The sequence below is a fragment of the Nilaparvata lugens genome, chromosome 3 (genome assembly GCF_014356525.2).
Source record: "Nilaparvata lugens isolate BPH chromosome 3, ASM1435652v1, whole genome shotgun sequence".
Taxonomy (NCBI): Eukaryota; Metazoa; Arthropoda; class Insecta; order Hemiptera; family Delphacidae; genus Nilaparvata; species Nilaparvata lugens.
In genome coordinates, this window is record NC_052506.1 from 30,620,527 (window position 1) to 30,643,504 (window position 22,978).

At 35.1% G+C, this 22,978-nt stretch overlaps 1 protein-coding gene across 1 annotated transcript in view; it reads left to right on the forward strand.

Moving 5' to 3' along the window:
- LOC111064351 overlaps window positions 1-22,978 on the forward strand; it is a 148,799-nt gene that overhangs the window by 123,051 nt on the left and 2,770 nt on the right. Inside the window, exons 3-5 of the mRNA XM_039423491.1 lie at window positions 5,792-5,936; window positions 17,717-17,839; window positions 19,265-19,453. Coding sequence (XP_039279425.1) covers window positions 5,792-5,936; window positions 17,717-17,839; window positions 19,265-19,453 — 457 coding nt within the window. The remainder of the gene's footprint in view (window positions 1-5,791; window positions 5,937-17,716; window positions 17,840-19,264; window positions 19,454-22,978) is intronic.

Genomic DNA, 22,978 nt, shown 5'->3' on the forward strand with positions numbered 1-22,978 from the left:
TTCACATCAATTTCAGTCCAACTACATTCTCCTACAAATCGTACCATAAACCACAAATCATCAAGTATGGGGTGGAAATTGACCAACAATTTGAAGGATAATCACTGAAAGACTGATATTTTCATCTGATCCATGTCTTAAAAGCAGATACCTAACTTTCCAGAAGTAAACTTGAATTCGTCATTCCATTATCCTCAAGGTCCTCAGACAGTCCAGTTTTGATATTTCTGTAGGAGTATCTACAGGGGTCGAATCAAAAGTTAAACAAAAAAGCTCGCACCTTGACAGAGCTGAAGAAAGTATACAAACAAGAAACAACAACAAGACCAAGCATGATCACGACATTTCTGAACATGTGCATGCGTATTTTTAACCGAGCGAAGTGAGGTCTAAGATTCAAGTCGACGTTTTGGCATTTCTCTTAATGTTTAAATGTTTGAATGTTTGAATGTTTAAATGTTTAAATGTTTAAATGTTTGAATGTTTAAATGTTTAAATGTTAAATGTTTTAAATGTTTAAATGTTTAAATGTTTAAATGTTAAATGTTTAAATGTTTAAATTTTTAATGTTTAAATGTTTAAAGTTTAAATGTTTAAATGTTTAAATGTTTAAATGTTTAATGTTAAATGTTTAAATGTTTAAATGTTTAAATGTTTAATTGCTCAAATGTTTAAATGTTTGAATGTTAAATGTTTAAATGTTTAAATGTTTGAATGTTTAAATGTTTAATGTTTAAATGTTTAAATGTTTAAATGTTTGAATGTTTGAATGTTAAATGTTTAAATGTTTAAATGTTTAAATGTTTAAATGTTTAAATGTTTAAATGTTAAATGTTTAAAGTTTAAATGTTTAAATGTTTAAATGTTTAAATGTTTAAATGTTTAAATGTTTAAATGTTTAAATGTTAAATGTTTAAATGTTTAAATGTTTAAATGTTTAAATGTTTAAATGTTTAAATGTTTAAATGTTTAAATGTTTAAATGTTTAAATGTTTAAATGTTTAAATGTTTAAATGTTTAAATGTTTAAATGTTTAAATGTTTAAATGTTTAAATGTTTAAATGTTTAAATGTTTAATGTTTAAATGTTTAAATGTTTAAATGTTTAAATGTTTAAATGTTTAAATGTTTAATGTTTAATGTTTGAATGTTTGTTTTGATGTTTAATTGTTTAAATGTGTTATAGTTTAAATGTTTATATGTTTCGCATTTACGGCGAAACGCGGTAAAAGATTTTCATGACAGGTATGTTCCTTTTAATTGCTCGTCGACGTATATACAAGGTTTTTGGAAATTTTGCAATTCAAGGATAATATAAAAAAAATCTGGTGTGGTACACTCACACAACTTTCCTTGCTCATATTCGAAACTACGATCAGACTTTTGTATATGTGTATATATAATTGTTTTCAGAGTACTTTTTCCTTTGTGAAATTCAATGATTTTTTTAGTCGTCATTTTTTTAAAGTCGTCAAAACAGCTGTTCTACAGATGAAATATCTCGACTATGTGTTCTTTTTATGAACTGCTCTACCTACCTACCTCATGCACGAGAAGGAGGTTACAAAGTCCATTCTCAAGGATGGGGTGGACCCCCCATTAGTTTCCCAGAAAGGAGACTCATGCCAGTTAATAGAGCTGATAAATAACTATACAGAGTATGAATTTGGAAAATTAGAGTAAAAATCAGACTATAGAATTATTCATAATAAATCAGCTGTCAAGTGATTACACAGATGTGTGGAGAATCCAGTCTATTGCTTTATAAGGTCTGTAGTTTCAATCAGGTACTTGTGGATGAGAACACTGCGTGAAGTCTACTGTTCACAGAATTACTAGTATACAACAAAATAACTTCTATTCCATAAGTACCATTATTTATATCATGTTAGTACGAACGTTTCTCCAATGAAAATATTTTCTCTTGGGAAGAGAATAAAGGTGAATGACATGAATTCCAAAAGCGTCCAGTGTTCAACACCGGGGTCTGGTATTCAGAGTCTGGTAGATATGAATTGTACATTGAAAATCTGCAAATAACGAGAATGGAGCAGCTTATAGTCCCATTACTTGACAACTAAGGAACAAAATCACAAGATATATCAATAATTAGCTAAATTGAGATGAATTAATACAAATAATTTATTCAATTTGTAATAATCGATTCAAACATAGTGAGATATTGAAATCAATTCTTTTGCTTGGTGGCATTCAAAATAAACAGGAAAAAATTCCAATTTTATAAAAATTTCCAATGTTGAAGACATCATGAGATGAAAATTCATTGATGCTCTTGAAACTTTCGTTTCGATGAGTCAAGCATATTTTTATCGTAGTGTCGAAGTGATTTATCAAATGCAGCGTCCTATTAAATAATGAATGAATGTCATGAACAATTCAAGAGCAAGATGCTCGAAATGATGAATGCTTTGAGAGTTCCAATAATAAATGTAGAAGCTCTCATTCTGGATCCTGTTTTAGTTAATTAAACAAGATTTTTCTCATAATGCGGATTGTCAGTTGAATAAACGAAATGACATTCCGATGTCATTCAACCCAGGAAAATTCAATTCAAGATGATTTTTCAAAAGAGAGTTCCAAGAACAAAAAGTAGCATCTAGTCATCGTTCATTCCATTCAAGTTGAACTCAGCACCAGATTCGAAATGCGAGAGAATTGAAAAGGAAAGTTGGTAATGGTTTTTGTAAACAGCATGCGAAGATTTGAACGACGCTGTTTCTTGTCTCCTGTTTTCATGCTTTCCAGTTATCCTTTTTCCAAGTCGAAAGAGATTCTGTAGCTTTTCACAAGTTATTGCAGTATTCAATTAATCGTGCTTCACCAGAGAAGTCTAGTATTGGTAGAAAAGACAGCTTAAAATGGCACTGTATTCAGACATCTATGAAGACTGTATGGAAGCTTTGAATGAGAATGGAGAATGAAAATAATAGAGTCGAGCATGGTTTTATAATTGATACAGAGTCTTGGATGGATTATCTTTGCAGTCGCCTAGAACCTAGTGCTAAGGCAAAGCAAGCCAGGATCGCAAGAATGAAAACCATCCAAAAATGTTTACAAATTATATTTTTGATTCATTTATACAGGGCAACTCGATAGTTTTATCATGTTTAAGAATGACGTTTCAAGAATCTGAAAGTGTTTCAGTCAATAGACCGGGGAAGTGTCCAAATTATATATTTGTCAGTTCAATAATAGTCTCAAAACGTATATGTGATCGTGCTTATCTACTCAACACATCTCCTTCTAATTGAAACGTATGCAATAACAAACACACATATGAATGATAAATATTGACATCAATTTCAAACTCAGTCAAAACTGGATCTATAATACGTTTTCACATATCGTATCAAACCCTTCCTTCATAAAGCTGGTTGCCTTGAATTCACAATCAATTTTGAGTGAATTAGATTTTGACTGATTGAACCAGAAAAATGAATTATTGATCCACTCTAGCTCCTTTTCCCAGCAAACTTGAGGGAATCTCAATATTTTCCTAGTCCAGTCATATTTTGCTTGTGGTAAATTTTTTCCGGGCCTCTACATTCATGTTTCTCCTTTACTTCAACCTAGAATCGATAACTGCATTGCGATCAAACTGCAGTAATGATTTTCAGATGAGTTTTCGATGATTGCATTCTCCTTATCGATCGATCAAGAGTTCAAAACGAGCATCCCTCTGCCTTCTCGAACATTATCGATGTTACTCATACATGACAACAGCGTTCTCAACTGCTATCAATAAACAGAGAGCCGCCATCGCCAACTTGCAATCCGGCTGCGATGGCAACGGAAAGACGCATTAATCACCGGCCTGCACTGCAGATTAATTAAATGATACTGAAACGACTTCACTACGCATACACATACACATACAACAATAAACAGATAATCGCACAACTCATCAGTAGGCTGTTCTTCCTTAGATACGTTAAATTAAAATTAAACTCAAACAGTTATCAATTGATTATGAAACACAATTATATTATATAAATCTGTGGAATTGTGATTGATCGATATTTCATGTTTTTAGAGAAAAATAGAATGACAATAATGGAGAGCTTTAGGTAAGAATCCCATTGTGTAAAATCCTTAGAAATGCGCAACACGAAACAGTAAGCGATTACCAAAACCATTTAAACAAATATATTACTGTATCAATTTTTTTATCACTTGTGAAAATCCTCTCTCAAAGGTTGTTGTACAGATTGCGTTGCAGCTGCGGAATCATAGAGTTTTAGAAGCGAATTTAAGTCTAATTATGGAGTTATGGAGAAAAACATTGGTTTCCATGAACATTCTAAGAATGTCTTTGAAGCTTTGACCCTAGCTTAGGACTAACTGAATAAAATTTTCATACTGATACCGAATTACATCAGCATCCATTACGAGATTAAGTTCATGTGTCATGAACTTTACAGTACAGTGGAATGATAATAATAATAATTATTATTATCCGCAAAGCTTCATCACGAGCTAATTCGGAAAATTCGAAGACCTCTCAAAAACAGAAATAACCAGAGTTATTCGAATAAAGAGAGAATTTAATCCGTATTCGTGAAGTTCTCGTACTGTCTGATCACGATAAGCCAAAGGATATTTGATTTCAGCAGGAGATCCTGAACGAACAAGTTGGTAACGTTTCACATATTACGTCAAAGGGAAAGCTTTAGGATAAATATAAGCTTCTCAATAGTCTTTCAAACTTCGGAATAATCTACAACAACTTGATTCAGTTCCCCGTGAAAAATGAATAAATCAATGACACAAATAATATAAACATTTGATTTGATTATTACAGCACATTATTTTACGGAATAAGGCACAAGTTCGTTTCAGCTGAATGGCATCATTCTGGCCTTTAGCAATGATTTTTTTATTCTGGTGTGAGCTAACGTTGAAAAATCGAAAATATATCGTTTCAAAGGCATAAAATATCAGACAAATCGACTAATACAATAAATAACTATGCATACATCTGATTATCAAGTACACTTCACCACTTTCAGAGAATAAGCACATGTGTGATAAACCACTCCCATTCCATCTATTGAATTAAGAGATATATAATTTAAAAAAAATTCAATAGAATAGGAAAATTTTGTTTCCTATATCAAAACCTCACACTCCTCTTCCACGTTTGTAATACAAGTCTGTATGACTTTCATCGTTGATAGAGAAGCAGCATTTCATTGAACTGGTAATCTATCAATCATTTTTAAACATTTATATTCATGAACTCAATTCCAAGAGAAAACTTTTATTTTCCGTAATTTGCTGGCAATAAAATTAGTATGTGTGAACATTTTCTTCTTGAAATAAGTTATTCAACGTCTGTCTGATCAAACTTTTCGAATTACTTCTTTGAAGGAGACCAGACTCTTCTAGTCTTGGAAAGTTTCATAAATGATTCGCCTTTTGCCTTTGATAACTCATTACATCAGTCAGTGAAAAATTTAACTAAAAGTGAACTAAATTGGAATTACTGTGCCGAAGAATCAAACCGAATATCAATTAAAGTGAGTTGAAGTAGTGTAATTAGATTCGAAATCCAATCATGAGCTCTTTTTTGTCAGGTTGGATGAAGTTTGGATTCAATTAGTTCCCATTGGATGATGGTAGAAGAGTATATTCTATCGTTTACCATTTTAAATTGTACCCCATTTCAATTAGAAGTGAATCACTCTTCATTTTGACTTTTTATTGGAACTTTCACATGAACGTTAGTTTAATCATTCTTCGCTACAACTAATAAAACTTATATTTTTTAGGCTGACCTGAGCTGTCGAAATACAAAGCAAACAGTCGGCGCTATCTTCACGAGGACCAACTTCGTAACACTGAAATACGTAACTGACAATTGGGGCACTGAGTCCAACGGATTCAGCATGGTCATTACCGCCGTCAAAGATCCCAGTAAGTATAATTAGATTTTTTCTTGTAAATATTTCTTTCATCGTCTGCGATTTCAAACTTCCTGTATTAGGAGGTAGAAATATCACAAAAACACTGTAAATCAACAACCGAATTGCATCAAAATCTTCATCTTTAAACCCTTAACTTGGCAGTATATCCTATGGGATGCATCACTTTTATCAGCTACTTTGAAATCTCCAAGATTATGTTGAGCTTCCATTTAGTTCCCAACCTCAACTGTAACACATAGGTAACCGGTAGTATTCAATTTCCTTATTCCTAACAGTTTGCAAGTTTCTTTGAATAAATCCGAGATGAAATTCTTCCCTGAATCAGTAAGCAACTTTTGTGGTTCACCGTAATTTGTTACGATTCAGGTTACAAATTCTTTTGGGACTTGTTTCTGCCTTTTGATCTTTGATAAGTATAATTCGCAATAATGGGTCATAGAAAAGTGAGTATATACTTATTTTTATCGTAGCTGACGGGTTGAAAACCACTTATATGCAACGATACCATTTAGAAAGGTTCATGGACAGGGTCGAATATAATACTATACTATAGGTACTTTTCTTTTCTATGTCCATCATCTACATTCCTGACATGATACGCATTTTTGAATGTAGGTTTGTACATCATTTTTCATTCTGGGTCAATCATATTTTCAGCTGAATATCTCACATTTGGAATATGTATCAAGTATTCCTTGATGGACTGAGAACTTCATAAAAATATGAAGCAGTTGGACCTGACAAATCAGACGAACCAGGATCGTTCGAACTGGAGACTTTGATCAAATAGAGCCGACCCCAAAAAATGGGAAAACGGCAAGGAGGAAGAAGAAGGACTGAGAATTGAGTAGAATGAGAGAATCTTATTATTTTATCCATCAGATTGATTGACATCAGATGAGAGGATATTAAGAGCTTCAATGTATTACTTGTTGTTTCATGATTATCTCTTATAAAGATACTCGTCATTATCCAACAGATAATCGTCATTTTTCTCTCAGTTTTCAATAATTATTGTTTTGATTTGTTGAAAGCAATATTTTGTCTTCACGTTGGGCTGATTTCAATAATTCTTTATCAATATTCATTATAGGATCATCTTGGGCGGTTAAGAATCGAAGAGAACAGCTCAAACCATCGGCATTACCGTGATTTCTACCTGTTTTGTAATGGAATTCGAATTCAAAACACTTTTGAGGTTTGGCTTGCGCGACTTTTCAATCATTTTATAGTTTTGAGAGGAAGGTTACTTATATATTAACAGTATATTCTACTGTGGTGTCAACAACATGTATTTTCACTTACTACAAGCCAGATCAGAAAATATTCTACTGTGATGTATAGCTAATTGATCAAATATTAACTTGATTGTCACATCTACAGAGAAATAGAATTTGAAGAGAGAGAAGATAACAAACACAAATTCGACACCTAAGATGAGATATGAGATGATTGTGTCTCCTTAGTGGGCAGAACCTTCTTTTTTGTACTAAACTTCTATAGTCCTTGACAGAATTCAAAGACAAATAGTATCATGAATCAGTAGAAGAACCACTTGTGATATTACCGAAATTGAGAAAATTGTAGAATGTGGAATTGACAGTTTCGACTACTCTTTTTGAAGGTGTAAGAAAACCAAGAATATTATGATTGATATATTGTATGAGATATGTTTATACTGATTTAGAATGGATGTCTGACTTCATGTGAATTCGACTATGAAACTTCTTCTACTAAATGACCGCCAAAAATCATACAGAAGTTTGTAAGCTGTGTGAAATTATCCGATTATCATTGACGCCATCGTGACTGCAGTTTGAACTTGCATCATAGCCCCACGCCTTTCATGAAATTTGTGGTATGGCTAGCGTACCACTAGTCTCACCAGGCAGCCTTTACAAGTAGAAAGGAGGGGGGGGTAGCTGATGGTTTGGGGGTGGTTTAGGGGAGCGTTTATGCAAGTTTGAGGTTGTGTGTGTATGTGTATATGTGTGTGTGTGTGTGTGTGTGTGTGTGTGTGTGTGTGTGTGTACGCGATAACAATAAGCTCACTTATGCTGTGCACGCCGGGATTGCTATTAACCGCTTCGTTATAGGGGGCGGTTGCGAGGGGGTAAACGACGCGGTAGCTCTTGCCGTATGGGTGGCGTCCATTAAGAGCGGCAGCCGCTTCGTTCTAGGCGTTTCGTTATTATTAAATACTGTACACGGCACTCTCTGGCGGCGAGAGTTGTAATTAATAAACGGCACAACGCCCGAGAAACCATTTATTATAATATAATATAGTCTGCAAACAAGTGTAGCGTTTCGACGACGATAGTTTGAGTGCAACACACTGCTTTAAATTTTGCCGGGAGCTTTTGTCTTCATCACGTCATAGAGCCCATAAAGCGGCGATTTATCAGCTAGCAACCAACAGCAGTAGCTTCCCCCCCTCCCCTTTCCACCGCCGATCGCCGCCAATCACAATTCAGCGCGTTTTATCTTGTTTATGAGGCGGAAGAGCGCATCGCATCGCAGCGCATCGGCATCGCGGTACAACGCATTAAAACAGGCTTCTCTCGCACTCAATTTATCATGCAATCAGGCGGCAACTGCTTCAACTCATTTTTACGTATAAAACCATAGGAAAGATCATCTTTCTCTCAAACTCAAAAAACCTTAATTTGTTCAATAAAATGAGATTCGGGGATATTGTCCCATTGTGCCGTAAAGTTCATGCAGGTCTGTCAAATCCAGAATAGTTTGAATATGTTCTATATGATAGATGATTTCTCTATATTGTGAGAAACTTTCACTGGATGGAATACTTATTATTAATAATACCATAATACGTATACTTATTTCTAAAGTTTCATGTGTATTAATGAACCTCATTATTATATGGTACAGTGTTCTAATATTATTTGAATCGGTCTTTCGACTGTTTCAATTCACTTATTATCAATCCGTATCCCTTTTAACTGATGGTCTATCCTGTTCTTTTCTACAATTTATAGGTCTTTTATCCTATATTAAAGTGTTTGTAAATTAGTGTGTAAATAGAAATCACTTATAGTTTTCAAGTGTTGCCAGCATTATTCCAGATTCAAAAACCTACGTAACCTTATGTTATAATGTTGAACCCATGATGTAAATTCCCCATCATGCAACGATGAATGATTGTAAAAAGAAAATACAGCTTTAGTATAGACTCTATAATATTGAGTATATACGTACGTTATAACAAAATCATGGAAAAACATTTTTTGTGCAAAACTCAACTGAATATGCCAAAAATACCGAAAAATAACTATTGTATTTGTTCCGGGAAACTTAACACAGACGAGCGAATGTCATATTATTCAATGGAAGAGTGGACAAAATTAATGGGTTGACACATTTTCATGTTTATCCCTCTAAATCGAGAATGAAAAAGACAGTCTGAATGGTTCAGGCCTACCGGTTCTCCAAGGATATTAAATAATATTTTGCTGCTATAGGCCTAATGGATGTGATGCTGTATGTTTGAACGAAAGTTTGCTGATAAGAGTTTGGCTCGCCACATAAATCTATCAACGTACACAACACTTTTTGATTAAAAAGTTCGGTAATATGACTCTATCGTCAACAGCACTGATATGAAAGATAGAACGAAAATCGATGGCAACTCGTGTGTTGGTGTTCAATGCAATTTTCACTCCATTTATTCCGTACCAAAATATAGCATAGCTTCATCAAGTCGACAACACCGTTCAACAAGTGATACCGATGAATCAATACTACTGATTCAAAGTATTACTATAGACTAATAATCGATAAAATACATTAGTATTCAAACATGATACTGTAATACAAGTTTAAATCAACTATGGAAAATATCAAACGAACATTTCAAAATAGATTGCTCAAAAATTAATACTTTTGAATGACAATCGGTACAGTGGTGTTTTTTGGCTGATGGAAATATGCAACAGCAAGAGTTGATTCTAGCGGTTTTGATTCATCTAGGAAAGAAACATTTTTCGTTCAGTAAGTCTAAAATATTTATAACAGTTTCGTCATTTTCAATTTTCGTGAAACATTGCTGGTTTAGTTTGGTTCGTTGAAAGTGATCATAGCCTACAGGAAAAATATTATTCATGTTCTTAAGGAAATGAAAAAATCAAAATGAATTATTGTCTACTTCAGAACAACGCTATCTTCCAAAAAAAACCTGATAAAATTATTTTGTCTCTCAACAAAACTTCTCTGGAATTAATGATAAGTTATCAGGGTTTCACCAATATTGATATCACTCTATAAAGTACCTGACTTGTTAACAGGAGTGTTATAAATCATAATCTACCACATTGACAGCAACGGTGATTCATTGACTGGAATATAAATTGTAACAGAAAATGATTTAAAGCAACCAAATGGCTGAGTTCTTGAGAGGGTGATCAGAAACGTTTTTAACGCGAGCAGATTGGTCTACAAAATGGCTAAGTTGATACGAAAAAGCTTTTCAGAGCAACGCTTCAGCGCCGTTGTTGATTTACAGACCACGCCATACAAATAGATTGGGCTCTATAATTCATCGTCAGCTGACAAGTTAAAAAACCCTCCACACTCTAAATCATATTCTGACGGCGGGAAGAAGGCTGCTGTTACAAAGCGCCCTTCGTGCTTCATTCGAAAATTGAATTGTCACATGAAACTCAATTATATTATGACAAGCTTCAACTTGGCCAGTTGAAAAACGAAGTGATCCCATTTAAACCAAGTTTGGACCAATTTCTAAACAATTTCGATGTAATTAGTGGTCTGTTGCATTCACTAGCGTATCCAGGATTCTCTTCAGGCGGAGGAATCCATTTTACAAATAAGAAGACTAATTTTTTATATAACTTACTATGTATTCACACCCTCCCTAATCTAATCTAATCTAATCCCTTCACCAGAAAAACTGAGTACATTCATTCCAGTGAGGCTACTATAAAAGAGTAATGGAATAAGAAATCGTCAAGAATTGGAAAAATTTCCAATCCACATTCACACACTCATGAATTCATCAATTCTATTTTGATGTAGTAAGCGGAATAAGTATTTCAAATAGTCATACCCGAATTCCTACTCTAGTGGTCTCTTCCCTCAACCCTTCACAAAACTCTTGAAACAAAAAAGTAAGTTCTGTAAAAACAATTGAAAAAATATTTGATAACATTGATTAATATGGACATAATTTTTCATAAGCTTATCTATTGAAAATCGCGTGATTTTTGTTCTTCACCAACTCCACCAACACTTCTGAGGCACTTATTGGCAAGTCGAGATGAATATTCATCATAGCTAGTCCATTCAGCCTGTCTTCCCCTGTTGTCCACCGCAAGTAGCTCTTGAGCCTTCGGATAAAGGATAAGCTTCGTTCTGGCGTGGATGTTGAAGCTATGAGCACTGTTAGTTATTTCAAAGTTTCCAAACATTGGTGTGAAAGTCTTCATTGCAGTGAATAGATAATTCGACATTTGATGTCTTTATTGTAGTGATTATTATCTTATCCCCAACTTTACCTCAGCAATGAAAATCGGAGGCTCATCTAGATCGTTGAAATATAGTCGAACGATTTCAACAAAAGGATCCAATAACATAATAATTATAATGATCTTCCTCAAATTAATTACTAGCCTTCACAATAACTATGAAGTAATAGTTTTTTGTGCATCTAGTGCGCAAAGTGACAGTTTGCTGCACCGAAAGAAACGGTGTGTATTTTCCATCTCATTCAATATTGCTTAACAGAATTGGTTCTGAATTCCAATCTCTGCATCCTTTTGATATATTCTAGGCATTTCTATTTCAATTCCAAATTTCCCAGCCTTACCTTCGAGACTAGTGTAGGCCTATAGCTCTTTGAATTTCTTTTCCACGTTAACTCTTTTTTACATTGTCAGCAAGTATAATTGCTTCTGATAAGTCCAAGTTTATCTGTTGTGAGCCTTTGCTCAGCCATACAGGATAATTGAACACTTGGATCAATACTGAAAGGCAAACATTTGAACTTTGTGTTTTCCAATGACAGGTGTAACGACTTTCCCTAACTAGCGGTTTTCCTACCCTCCCAAGAAGTGTATAATAGACTGCCCAAAGCATTCATCACCTCATTTTAAAGGTCAGCAAAGTTTTGAACTGCATTGTGTTTTCAACCCACCTAGTAAAACACATGCGTTTCAATTTTCTATTGTTGGTTTTTTAATTTGAAATTTTCTATAATGCTGCCTGACGCTTTGAAAACACAAAAATGAATAGACAGCTTCGATAGTACCAATACGTAGCATATCGACGAGATGCAAAATGCAGAAAAAATGTATGTTCAGCGGATGCGCACTGCAATGATCATAATATAAAGCACTCGGAACTTTGTCTTTGATGATCTTCTGAGTTCCTTTGAATTGACCACTAGTTTCTGCTTCTACTTCATACCTCTTCCCTGTAATTTCGTTGATATCAAGTCCCAACCCTCTCAGTGATGATAGAGTTGTTTCTGCAGGCTCTTCTCCGTTGTACTTACAACTAGGATAGATATTGCATCAATTGTTTTTCAATATTCTTCTTTTTAATTTGCAAATTGATGCATAGAAATTGATAATTGTTCAATGCCCCATATATCTGCCGTCTCATCAGCCAGCACTAGATGAAAATTATTGTCATCTATGTCAGCTTGCTATTTTACTAATAAAATCTCATTGCATATTTGAATAATCTCGTTCTGTATGACTGGACTGAGATACTGGGCTTTACGCTGACCTCTTTCTCTCAACATTGCCAGCTCAACAGCACCACTTAGAGACGCTATTTCAAGTCCATATCTCATCACTGCTCATCCCTGCTCTAGGTCTCCATCATTTTCTCCAGGCATCTCCGGAGAGAAAGAGAGCGCCACTGCCCCTCTGTGTGCCCTTAAAGCTAGACCTTCACGACCACAAAGAATAATTCCATTAATGACTGGAAAAATTATTTTCTTCTTATTTGCCATTTCAACTTGCTTGGCTTTATTGACTAAACCATCTACAGAAAAATCCTCACCATCATCAATAGCAGCATTTAACTCCTCCACAGCGCTCCTCATTCTTCTCGTGATTGGAAAAAGTTCCCATGGCATGCTGCCATTTCTTATACTTCTTGCTAAAAAAATGTCCCAATCGACTGCCAGCTAGAATTCCAACTCAGCCGCTAGTTTTTTCAAACAATACACAATATTTAAAAATTATCCATCATTCAATTCAGAATAAGCTAGCTATTTTAATTTTTCAAGTCACTGTAGTTGAAATTTCAAATTCATCTCAAGGTGTAAAAGAAAACTTGAACTTCGAATAGGGTATCCAAGCAGTGTTTACTGCAATTATTTTTTACAATAAAATAGAATTCACACACAGAGAGTGAGAAATATCGTCTCTCTTTGTCATTCGAATTATGAACATTATCACTGCTAATCCGGTCAGTGACAATTCCAATTCAATGACATTAACAATAATATCAATGCTCAAATATGAAGTTGATGTTGTTTAAGAAGAATCATCAGTGGATGTCTTGGATGATTTTTTTGAAAAGTCGTGCATTGTCGTGAACATTTTTCTAAATACACAAAAAATTCCGTCCTAATAAAACCTGCGATAAGATTTATAGCTTATGGCACAATACTCAAAACTATACAATAATTAACGATTAAATTTCTAATTCAACTACAAATAATCACGATCAGATACAAATAATATAACAATCAAGTAATCAAGTATCAAATAAATTTCCCGGGTCCAGGGTCCCTATTCCAAATGAAATTGGAAATATAACCACGTCGAACGATGTCAGCGACAAGACGCAAGAACTTCGAGATTTTCAGGGTGAAGAAAGAGATGGAACAAATCGAATATTCCGTGAAAAGTGAAATATGGAAAAGAATTGCAATATGCGTAATGGAAATTTGAAAGTAAGAGTGGAATATGGAAGATAATTACGTATGGGGAAAGCTAACTTTTTGGTACCTGACGAAATTGTTTGTATGGTAGACGCTAATCGCAATAAATTGATTCCATTTAGACTTTTGTTAGAAAACAAATCACTGCATAGACGTAGAGTATTATTCACTTATGCTATAGTGGCTACATAATTATTCATAGCAATTGGGCTGTGTAAGCTTATATCTACCTATTTTCTTACTTCATGAAAAAAAGCATCCTATATAGTGCTTGATAATTTCAATGGGACCTGGGGGCCCCTCTCCCTTCCTAGTACCCTCATACGCGATATGGTTAATTGATAAAACAATTGGTGGGGGTGGTGAGGCTCGTGGAAACTATAATAAAGCTATCACAAAGAGTTTACCTTGATAATAAGTAAATGATTATAAATATAGGCCTAATATCAAGATAGAAGATCGTAGCCCAATGTATAGCCTAATTGTATGTTCCATAAATAAATGAATTTTTGGATAAAAAAGAGCCTATTTGATCAACAGGAATGAATAGCAATGAACCATGAATTGCACTATAAACTAATTAGTTTGCATTCATTTATATACCGAGATGAATGACTCATCAAATTCTCTTCAACCTGCGTGTAGTGCCACCTCCATACTCCACAGAAAGTCACGTCAGAACAGAGTTTCGTTAATATTAGGCTTAACTTAAACCTTGAAGAATATGGAGGTCACTTCCATTTGCTTCTCAATAGCTTCTGATGAGTCAAGTTTCAATACCTCTCGAAATACGAAGGTTCACTATAAGCAGTCATCTCACAAACCCCGTGCAGAGCACATTTCACAATCACACAATTATCACGTATCTTCAAAATTAATAGGTACGGTAGGCTACTGGATGCTGTAGTAGAAGATACGGGTGGTGGATAATCAGTTTTGAACTAAAGTGGATGTGATGATAAAGACCCTCGAATTCATCCTCAATTAATTGAAGGGTTCATTTCAATGATTGAGAGATGTAGAGTTACAATCTGAATGATTTAATGAAATATTGAAAAATTGAGTAAATTTGGAATATCTATTATAAGTACTATAACAAAAGTAACCAACCCATTTGTAAAATTGATGAGTTCAAGGCTCGGTCTAAGGCAAAAAAAGCGTTCAGGAATGTCTCAATTAATTGTGTCATTTGATGTTACTAATTTATTCATTAACATTCCGGTGGGAGAAAGTCTTGAAAGAGCTGAGGAAATAATGAAAGCCTCTATCAATGATCATACACTCAGAGAAGAACTGATAGGATTGATGAAGTTATGCACTCAGCATAATTATTTCAAATTTAACAATAGATTTTTTGAACAAAGAGAGGGGTTGGCAATGGGGTTACCCCTCTCACCACTCCTAGCTGAATTATTTATGGAGGGGTTAGAATTATTTATGGTTCTCTTTGTGTATTGAATTTTCTAGATTTAAGAATAGATCATAGCACTGGTTTTCACAAGTTTTCTATTTTCAGAAAACCAATCCATACTGATGTTATCATTCCTCTTCATTCTTGTCATCCTATTTCTCACAAACTTGCTGCTTTCAATAGCATGGTCTATAGAGCACTAACAATACCTATGAGTAGCTATCATGATTTTGATATTGAGATCACTAAAATTAAACAGATAGCTGTCACAAATGGGTATGAAGAAAGTATGGTGGACAGATTATTGAGTAAAATTAATAGACAAATTTCAATCAATTCTAGCTTTGTAGGCTCAAACTGTGAGAAGAAGACTTGGATAACAATCCCATATTTAGGCCTTGTATCTGATAAGATAGGTAGGGAATTGAAGAGGAATGGATTTCATGTTGCTTTCAAGACCAAATCAATTTTAAATAGTCTATTTAGCTGGAGTAAAGACAAAATTGATATTTGGGATAAAAGTGGGGTGTACAAACTTAAATGTGGTGATTGTAATGCTTGTTATGTGGGTCAAACTGGTAGAAGTTTCAAAAGTAGAATTAAAGAACACATCAGAGATTGGAATAAACAGAATGGGGATCTAACTTTGCAGAACATTTGATAACAAATAATCACAAGTTCACAGTTAAGGAGAATGTTGAGTTTCTGCATGTTAATAACAAAGGCAGATCTTTGAATATTCTAGAGGCTTTAGAAATAACAAGAGTAATTAAGGAAAATTCCAAGTATACTTTAAATGACCAGATTCATTTCAATCAATACAACACTACGAATTAAGTTTTATCATAAAATTGTAAGCATACATTAGTCAATAGTTTTTCCATTTACATATTTGTTTTATTATCTTTCACACTTGTTTTCTTGGTTCTTATTTTGTACTGAAAATAAATTTTGTTATCATGGCGATTCTGCTGCTTAAGCAGCCATTTTGTCACACCGTTGAGTGGGAGGAGACTGTCCAGCTGGGCCAATGGCAGGCGTTCATGTCCTTGACCAATAGCAGTACTCTCGCCTACTAGTATGAATTCTGCTGCTCTTGTATTTAGTTTTAGTTTATCAGAGATTGACAATATTGTAATAACCGAAACCGGTTTTTCTAAATATCAATAAATCTGTGGTTTTTGACAATTTCTCAGTCTTTTTCATTCAATAAAAAAGTTTTGTTTTCACTAATTAGCCCAGAAGGAGATAAGTAACCAGCAGTTGATTCGGATGCTCGAATTAATAGAGACTGGTAGAATAAAGTGGTAGTACTGATTAACTGATCTATTTGTTTTCAAATTATTGCGATACAAGGGTATATTGGAATTGAAAACCAGTTCAGCTCATAAATGTAACGCGGTCAAAATATGTTGAGTGATCCTGTGAACTTGTCACCAGTAGGCGAACAAGCGCTACACTTGAACACTATCAAGCACAACAGCTATGAATAAACTCCGGTATGGATTCACTAGAGGTCAGTCTGTTTCCTCCCAAAGTCAAAGGGCAGTATACCAGTATTCCCTGTGATGTGAAACGTAACTCATATCATTTGTGAATGAGTGTTCACGGAGTATAGTTACCGTATTATTTGCACCTTCAATGATGTATCGTAGGATTTAAAATAAAATTGTGGATATAGCCTATTATTACAATTCTCAAACTTTCAATTGTTATTGTAATGCACGATGTTGCTGATTTGCTAAGAAATATGGTATTCAAAACAAAAAATCTGTAGTGGCACACTCATACTATACTTAAAGTTCTCCATGATAGATACATAGTCTATTTATTTACGCATATTACCAAAGCAGGAAATGGAATAGTTATTACAGTTCAGTCTTCTCTTTTCCATACGCTAATCTCTACAAACAGTTAGAATTAAGAGACTTGGCTAAAATCTATTTCAATAAATTCTTAGTAGTAAAAATAAGCATGAATAAAAGCATTAACTACAACAGATATCAGCAAAACTAACGGCTCAACCTATATACCTCATATCTACCATAACAGCAAAAAATCTTTAAATTCAGAAGACAAAAAAGTGATATTAACCTACGGTACCTAAGATATGAAGCTACTGGATTTCTAGTACGAGCACATGAATCAGTCGTATTAAATTTTTAAATCGGGAATTAAAAAAATCAAAGTAGTGCCCTTTTTTAAAACTTTTCATTTTCCAACATATCAATGTAATAATTACATTATTTTCAAGTCGGTGAATTTTTTAATTTCCAGATAGATAAGAGTATCGTAGCTCTTACCAAAAAGTAAATACATTTTTGAAGTAAATTATGCTAAATTGAATAGATAGTTTTCAATTTGTCCAAGTTTACAAATAATGTTGATCTAAAACAAGTGTATAATAAAGTGTGATTTTTTTCAGCCCATACTTGCAAAGACTTCACCTGTACATCACAAAAGTTCTGCATTGCTACAGACCTAGTTTGTGATGGCATAAACCATTGTGCTGACGGCTCAGACGAAGCAATCAGTACAAAATGCTCCCGTAAGTACCAAATTATTTGTATATTTTAGGTTTTAGCTCAGATAAGTTATTCTGGTGTAGGCCTACACACATTTCAGTTACGAAAAGTCATTTCAAAATTCCCTTTGGAAACTACCTACTACTCTGCTCAGCTACAGAATTCTCTTTCAGTAGTTATTATGGTTGAGCAGCTGATCTAATTGTATGTTTCTCTAGGATAAATCAAACATTAATTGAATGTCTGTGCCAAGCTACCGTTGTAAGGGCTTATCAACAAGCTGCTCTCGTAGCTGTTAACCTGCATCCAGGATCAAAGCCCTGCTTTACCTAACTGACAGGTTCAATTAGCTTGGATTGTGTTTCGTGGTGCCCTTGGCCCTTGACATCAACAGTGTTGTCACAAATGCATAAACATGCCATTTCTGGGGAGTTAATGATGAGTTTCAATGCAGCACATATTATGCTGTACAAATAGAAAGCCAGATTAGATGATCAAAGCAATTATTGCATAATTAGCAATTTTTCATTTCTTCTGGAGTTTCAATCCTCTTGAACTTTTGATCCATTTCATACTCTAGTTGAATTGATATGACGTGTCTTTTAAACGTACCTTTAAAAATATAATTCTTATTTATTCATCAAATAATGTATACGGTAATAAATAAAAATTTTAGTTTGTTTATTGAGAAAAAAATCATTTTTACTAAACTCAATGATGAAATTTGATAGTAATTTATATATTAAATTTGTTTATTGACAGTTCAAATTGGATAATTAATTTTTTTATGATGAATCATAGTTGAATTAATGTATCATGCCTTTTAAATGTATCTTTTGTCATTGTCATTCATATGCATTCATCAAAATAGGCCTACTAATATTATAAATTTGAGTTAGTTTTATTAGGGTAAAACTGATTTTCACTGAACTTAATGATGAAACGTGTTAGTTATATTTACACATTGGTTTAGTTTATTGACAATTCAAGATAGATGAAAACTCTAAAATTAAATAGATATCATAAATATTTTTACACATGACTTAATACATCTACTTGTGATTAGAGTGGATTGTCAAAAAACAATGCCCTTGGCAGGATTCGAACCAGGACAAACCGCAGCGATAGCAGACTCATTTGTTAGACAATTTATTAGGCAATTGATGGAGTTTTTAAAATTATGTATATTATATTTATTTCTTAACATCGAATATGAGTTACTATAGAACTGATACAACTTAATCAATACAGTAAGACACTACTATCAGAGGATAAAAACATGAAGAAAAAGTACTCTTGTAAAATTGAGATATTTCGAAGGCAATTCGAGAGAACTTTACAAACGGTGGCCTACTCCAAAATTATAATTTTCTTTCACATTATTGTAGACTACTTGTATGAGTTGTATTTTGGTTGATGTTGATTGTTTGCATTGCATTGCATTGCAGACACGGAGAGAACGCTGGTGCTGGGCATGAGCATGACTGCACTGGTGGTGTTGGTGGTGAGTGGTCTGCTGGTGGTGTGCGCCTGCATAGGAGGTGTCTCACTCTGCGTGTGCCGCAAGCACCAGCCGCCCACCCCCAGTCATCATCAGCACCAGCCGCCGCCCCCCTCCTACAATACCAATCTGCCAAGTAAGCATTTACGCCTACCCCCAAACGATAGCTAAATAATACCATCAGATGATTTTGACAATGCAAAGTATTTTTATTCAATACTAAGATTCAAGTCGACGGTTTTGCATTTCTCTTTATGTTTATACATGTTTTTATGTTTGTTTATATGTTCCGCATTTACGGCGAAACGCGGTAATAGATTTTCATGAAATTTGACAGGTATGTTCCTTTTTAAATTGCGCAACGACGTATAAACAAGGTTTTTGGAAATTTTGCATTTCAAGGATAATATAAAAGGAAAAGGAGCCTCCTCCATAAGCCAATATTAGAGTAAAAATCAGACTATGGAATTATTCATCATAAATCAGCTGTCGAGTTGATTATAAATTGCATGCGATGACGCATGCAATTCAATATCTCAACTTATTGAAAACACAGCTGTTGTGTGGACTATTAATTGCATGCAGTGAAGCATGCAATTGATAACTTGAAGTAGCATAGTATTTTCTCCCGACTTTTCTCTGCTTTCAACTCGATAAGCTTTTGATGATAGTAGGGGTACGCGAATAGGTGCCACCCCGACTTCTTGTCCCCTTTGAAAACCGGTTATTAGGGGACAAGGAGACGGAGCCATACCCGTCTAGTTGTATCCTTTCTGAGGAGGTGACAACTAGTCGGGGGGACACCCTGTCGCGATGGTGCGAGGTGTCAAGTTGTCGTTTACGGTCATGACTAGTTGGCACCTCCGGTCCAGTAGGTGTCAAGTAGTCGGGGTGACAACTTGACAGCAATGGAATATGAGTTACTATAGAACTGATACAACTTAATCAATACAGTAAGACACTACTATCAGAGGATAAAAACATGAAGAAAAAGTACTCTTGTAAAATTGAGATATTTCGAAAGTTGTGCATCCATCTTCAGACAGCCATGGTAAATCATTTTGGAATATCTAAATGCAATGTTGGTTTTCAATTTTAAATGTTTTTCAGTTGTGTCTTGACTACTTGTATACAAGTATTACTACTCTACTTCTACAAGTAACAGTGTTCCTTGTTATTCGGTATAGTTCCTACAGTTCCTATATGTTCCTAATATTCCTATAGTTCCTTATATGTTCCTTGTTATTCATACAGTGGGGTATCTCATATGCTTTTTAGTATCACTTACATTCTAACAATTCGAGAGAACTTTACAAACGGTGGCCTACTCCAAAATTATAATTTTCTTTCACATTATTGTAGACTACTTGTATGAGTTGTATTTTGGTTGATGTTGATTGTTTGCATTGCATTGCATTGCAGACACGGAGAGAACGCTGGTGCTGGGCATGAGCATGACTGCACTGGTGGTGTTGGTGGTGAGTGGTCTGCTGGTGGTGTGCGCCTGCATAGGAGGTGTCTCACTCTGCGTGTGCCGCAAGCACCAGCCGCCCACCCCCAGTCATCATCAGCACCAGCCGCCGCCCCCCTCCTACAATACCAATCTGCCAAGTAAGCATTCACGCCTACCCCCAAACGATAGCTAAATAATACCATCAGATGATTTTGACAATGCAAAATATTTTTATTCAATACTAAAATTCAAGTCGACGGTTTTGCATTTCTCTTTATGTTTATAAACGTTTTCATGTTTTTATGTTAGTTTATATGTTCCGCATTTACGGCGAAACGCGGTAATAGATTTTCATGAAATTTGACAGGTATGTTCCTTTTTAAATTGCGCAACGACGTATAAACAAGGTTTTTGGAAATTTTGCATTTCAAGGATAATATAAAAGGAAAAGGAGCCTCCTCCATAAGCCAATATTAGAGTAAAAATCAGACTATGGAATTATTCATCATAAATCAGCTGTCGAGTTGATTATAAATTGCATGCGATGACGCATGCAATTCAATATCTCAACTTATTGAAAACACAGCTGTTGTGTGGACTATTAATTGCATGCAGTGAAGCATGCAATTGATAACTTGAAGTAGCATAGTATTTTCTCCCGACTTTTCTCTGCTTTCAACTCGATAAGCTTTTGATGATAGTAGGGGTACGCGAATAGGTGCCACCCCGACTTCTTGTCCCCTTTGAAAACCGGTTATTAGGGGACAAGGAGACGGAGCCATACCCGTTCACTTGTCTCCTTTCTGAGGAGGTGACAACTAGTCGGGGGGACACCCTGTCGCGATGGTGCGAGGTGTCAAGTTGTCGTTTACGGTCATGACTAGTTGGCACCTCCGGTCCAGTAGGTGTCAAGTAGTCGGGGTGACAACTTGACAGCAATGGTATATTTTTACGAGGATACAAGTAGCCGTCTACGGTCACGACAACCTATCCCCTCGACTCCACTCCACAAGAAATCACCATTCCAGCTGGCTCTTCATTTGAAAGTTGGAAAATGAAGCCTAACTATCAAGTTCTATATGAAAAGGCATTAAGATTCCTAATTTTGATATAATAAGATATTTTCAAAATCATTTTCTTGTGAGTGAGCTTTTTCAACCATGGTGCAATCAAGAATTATAGAAACAGACTGTATAGAAACAAGTATATATAAATTATTATTTATCCTCATATTAATTACCAGACTTTATGTAATACCTCAGTTGATAACCGGACTGATAGCTTCTTCTGCCATATCATTGATGGATAAAAATTTGACTGTCCTAGCAATAGGCTCAATTTACTCTTAAACGGTGCGTCTGACGGGAAAATATAACTGAACAGAATGTGTTAGAATTGTGTTTTACATCTGGTTCAGTCATCAAAAGGACTTATTATTCATTTTCTCCGTTTTCAACCAACTCGAAAAAATTTGTCCTAAGAATAGCAAAGACGGCGAATATCTCCCGAACCGTGCGTTTGACGGGAAATGTTACTGAACCAAAAAGGCTTAGAATTTAATTCTACAACATAACCAGTAATAAAAATTGTTTGATCCCTCCTCCTTACGCCGCGGGGGAGTAAGTTGTGCCAACTCTGTAGGTGACAAGTAGTCAGGGTGACACCTTGACGCCAGCGTGCAAGGTGTCATGTAGACGTGAGCCATCCCGTCTACTTGTCTCCTTTCTAAGGAGGTGACAACTAGTCGGGGGGACACCCTGACGCGAGGGTGCGAGGTGTCAAGTAGTCGTTTACGGTCATGACTAGATGGCACCTTTGGTCCAGTAGGTGTCAAGTAGTCGTTTACGGTCATGACTAGATGGCACCTTTGGTCCAGTAGGTGTCAAGTAGTCGTTTACGGTCATGACTAGATGGCACCTTTGGTCCAGTAGGTGTCAAGTAGTCGTTTACGGTCATGACTAGATGGCACCTTTGGTCCAGTAGGTGTCAAGTAGTCGGGGGGACAACTAGACGGCTACCCGATAGTAGCATAGCTGTTTACATCAAATTATTAGCATTGTCGATAAAACAACCCAAACAGCCATTAGTCGTTTATACACCGATATCTCGCCGACACGACAGGACAGGACAGAATTTACTCTGATGGACAGTATTGGAAGAGACTGTGGTTTATAACTGCGCGAGGTCTACTGTTCACAGAACTACTAG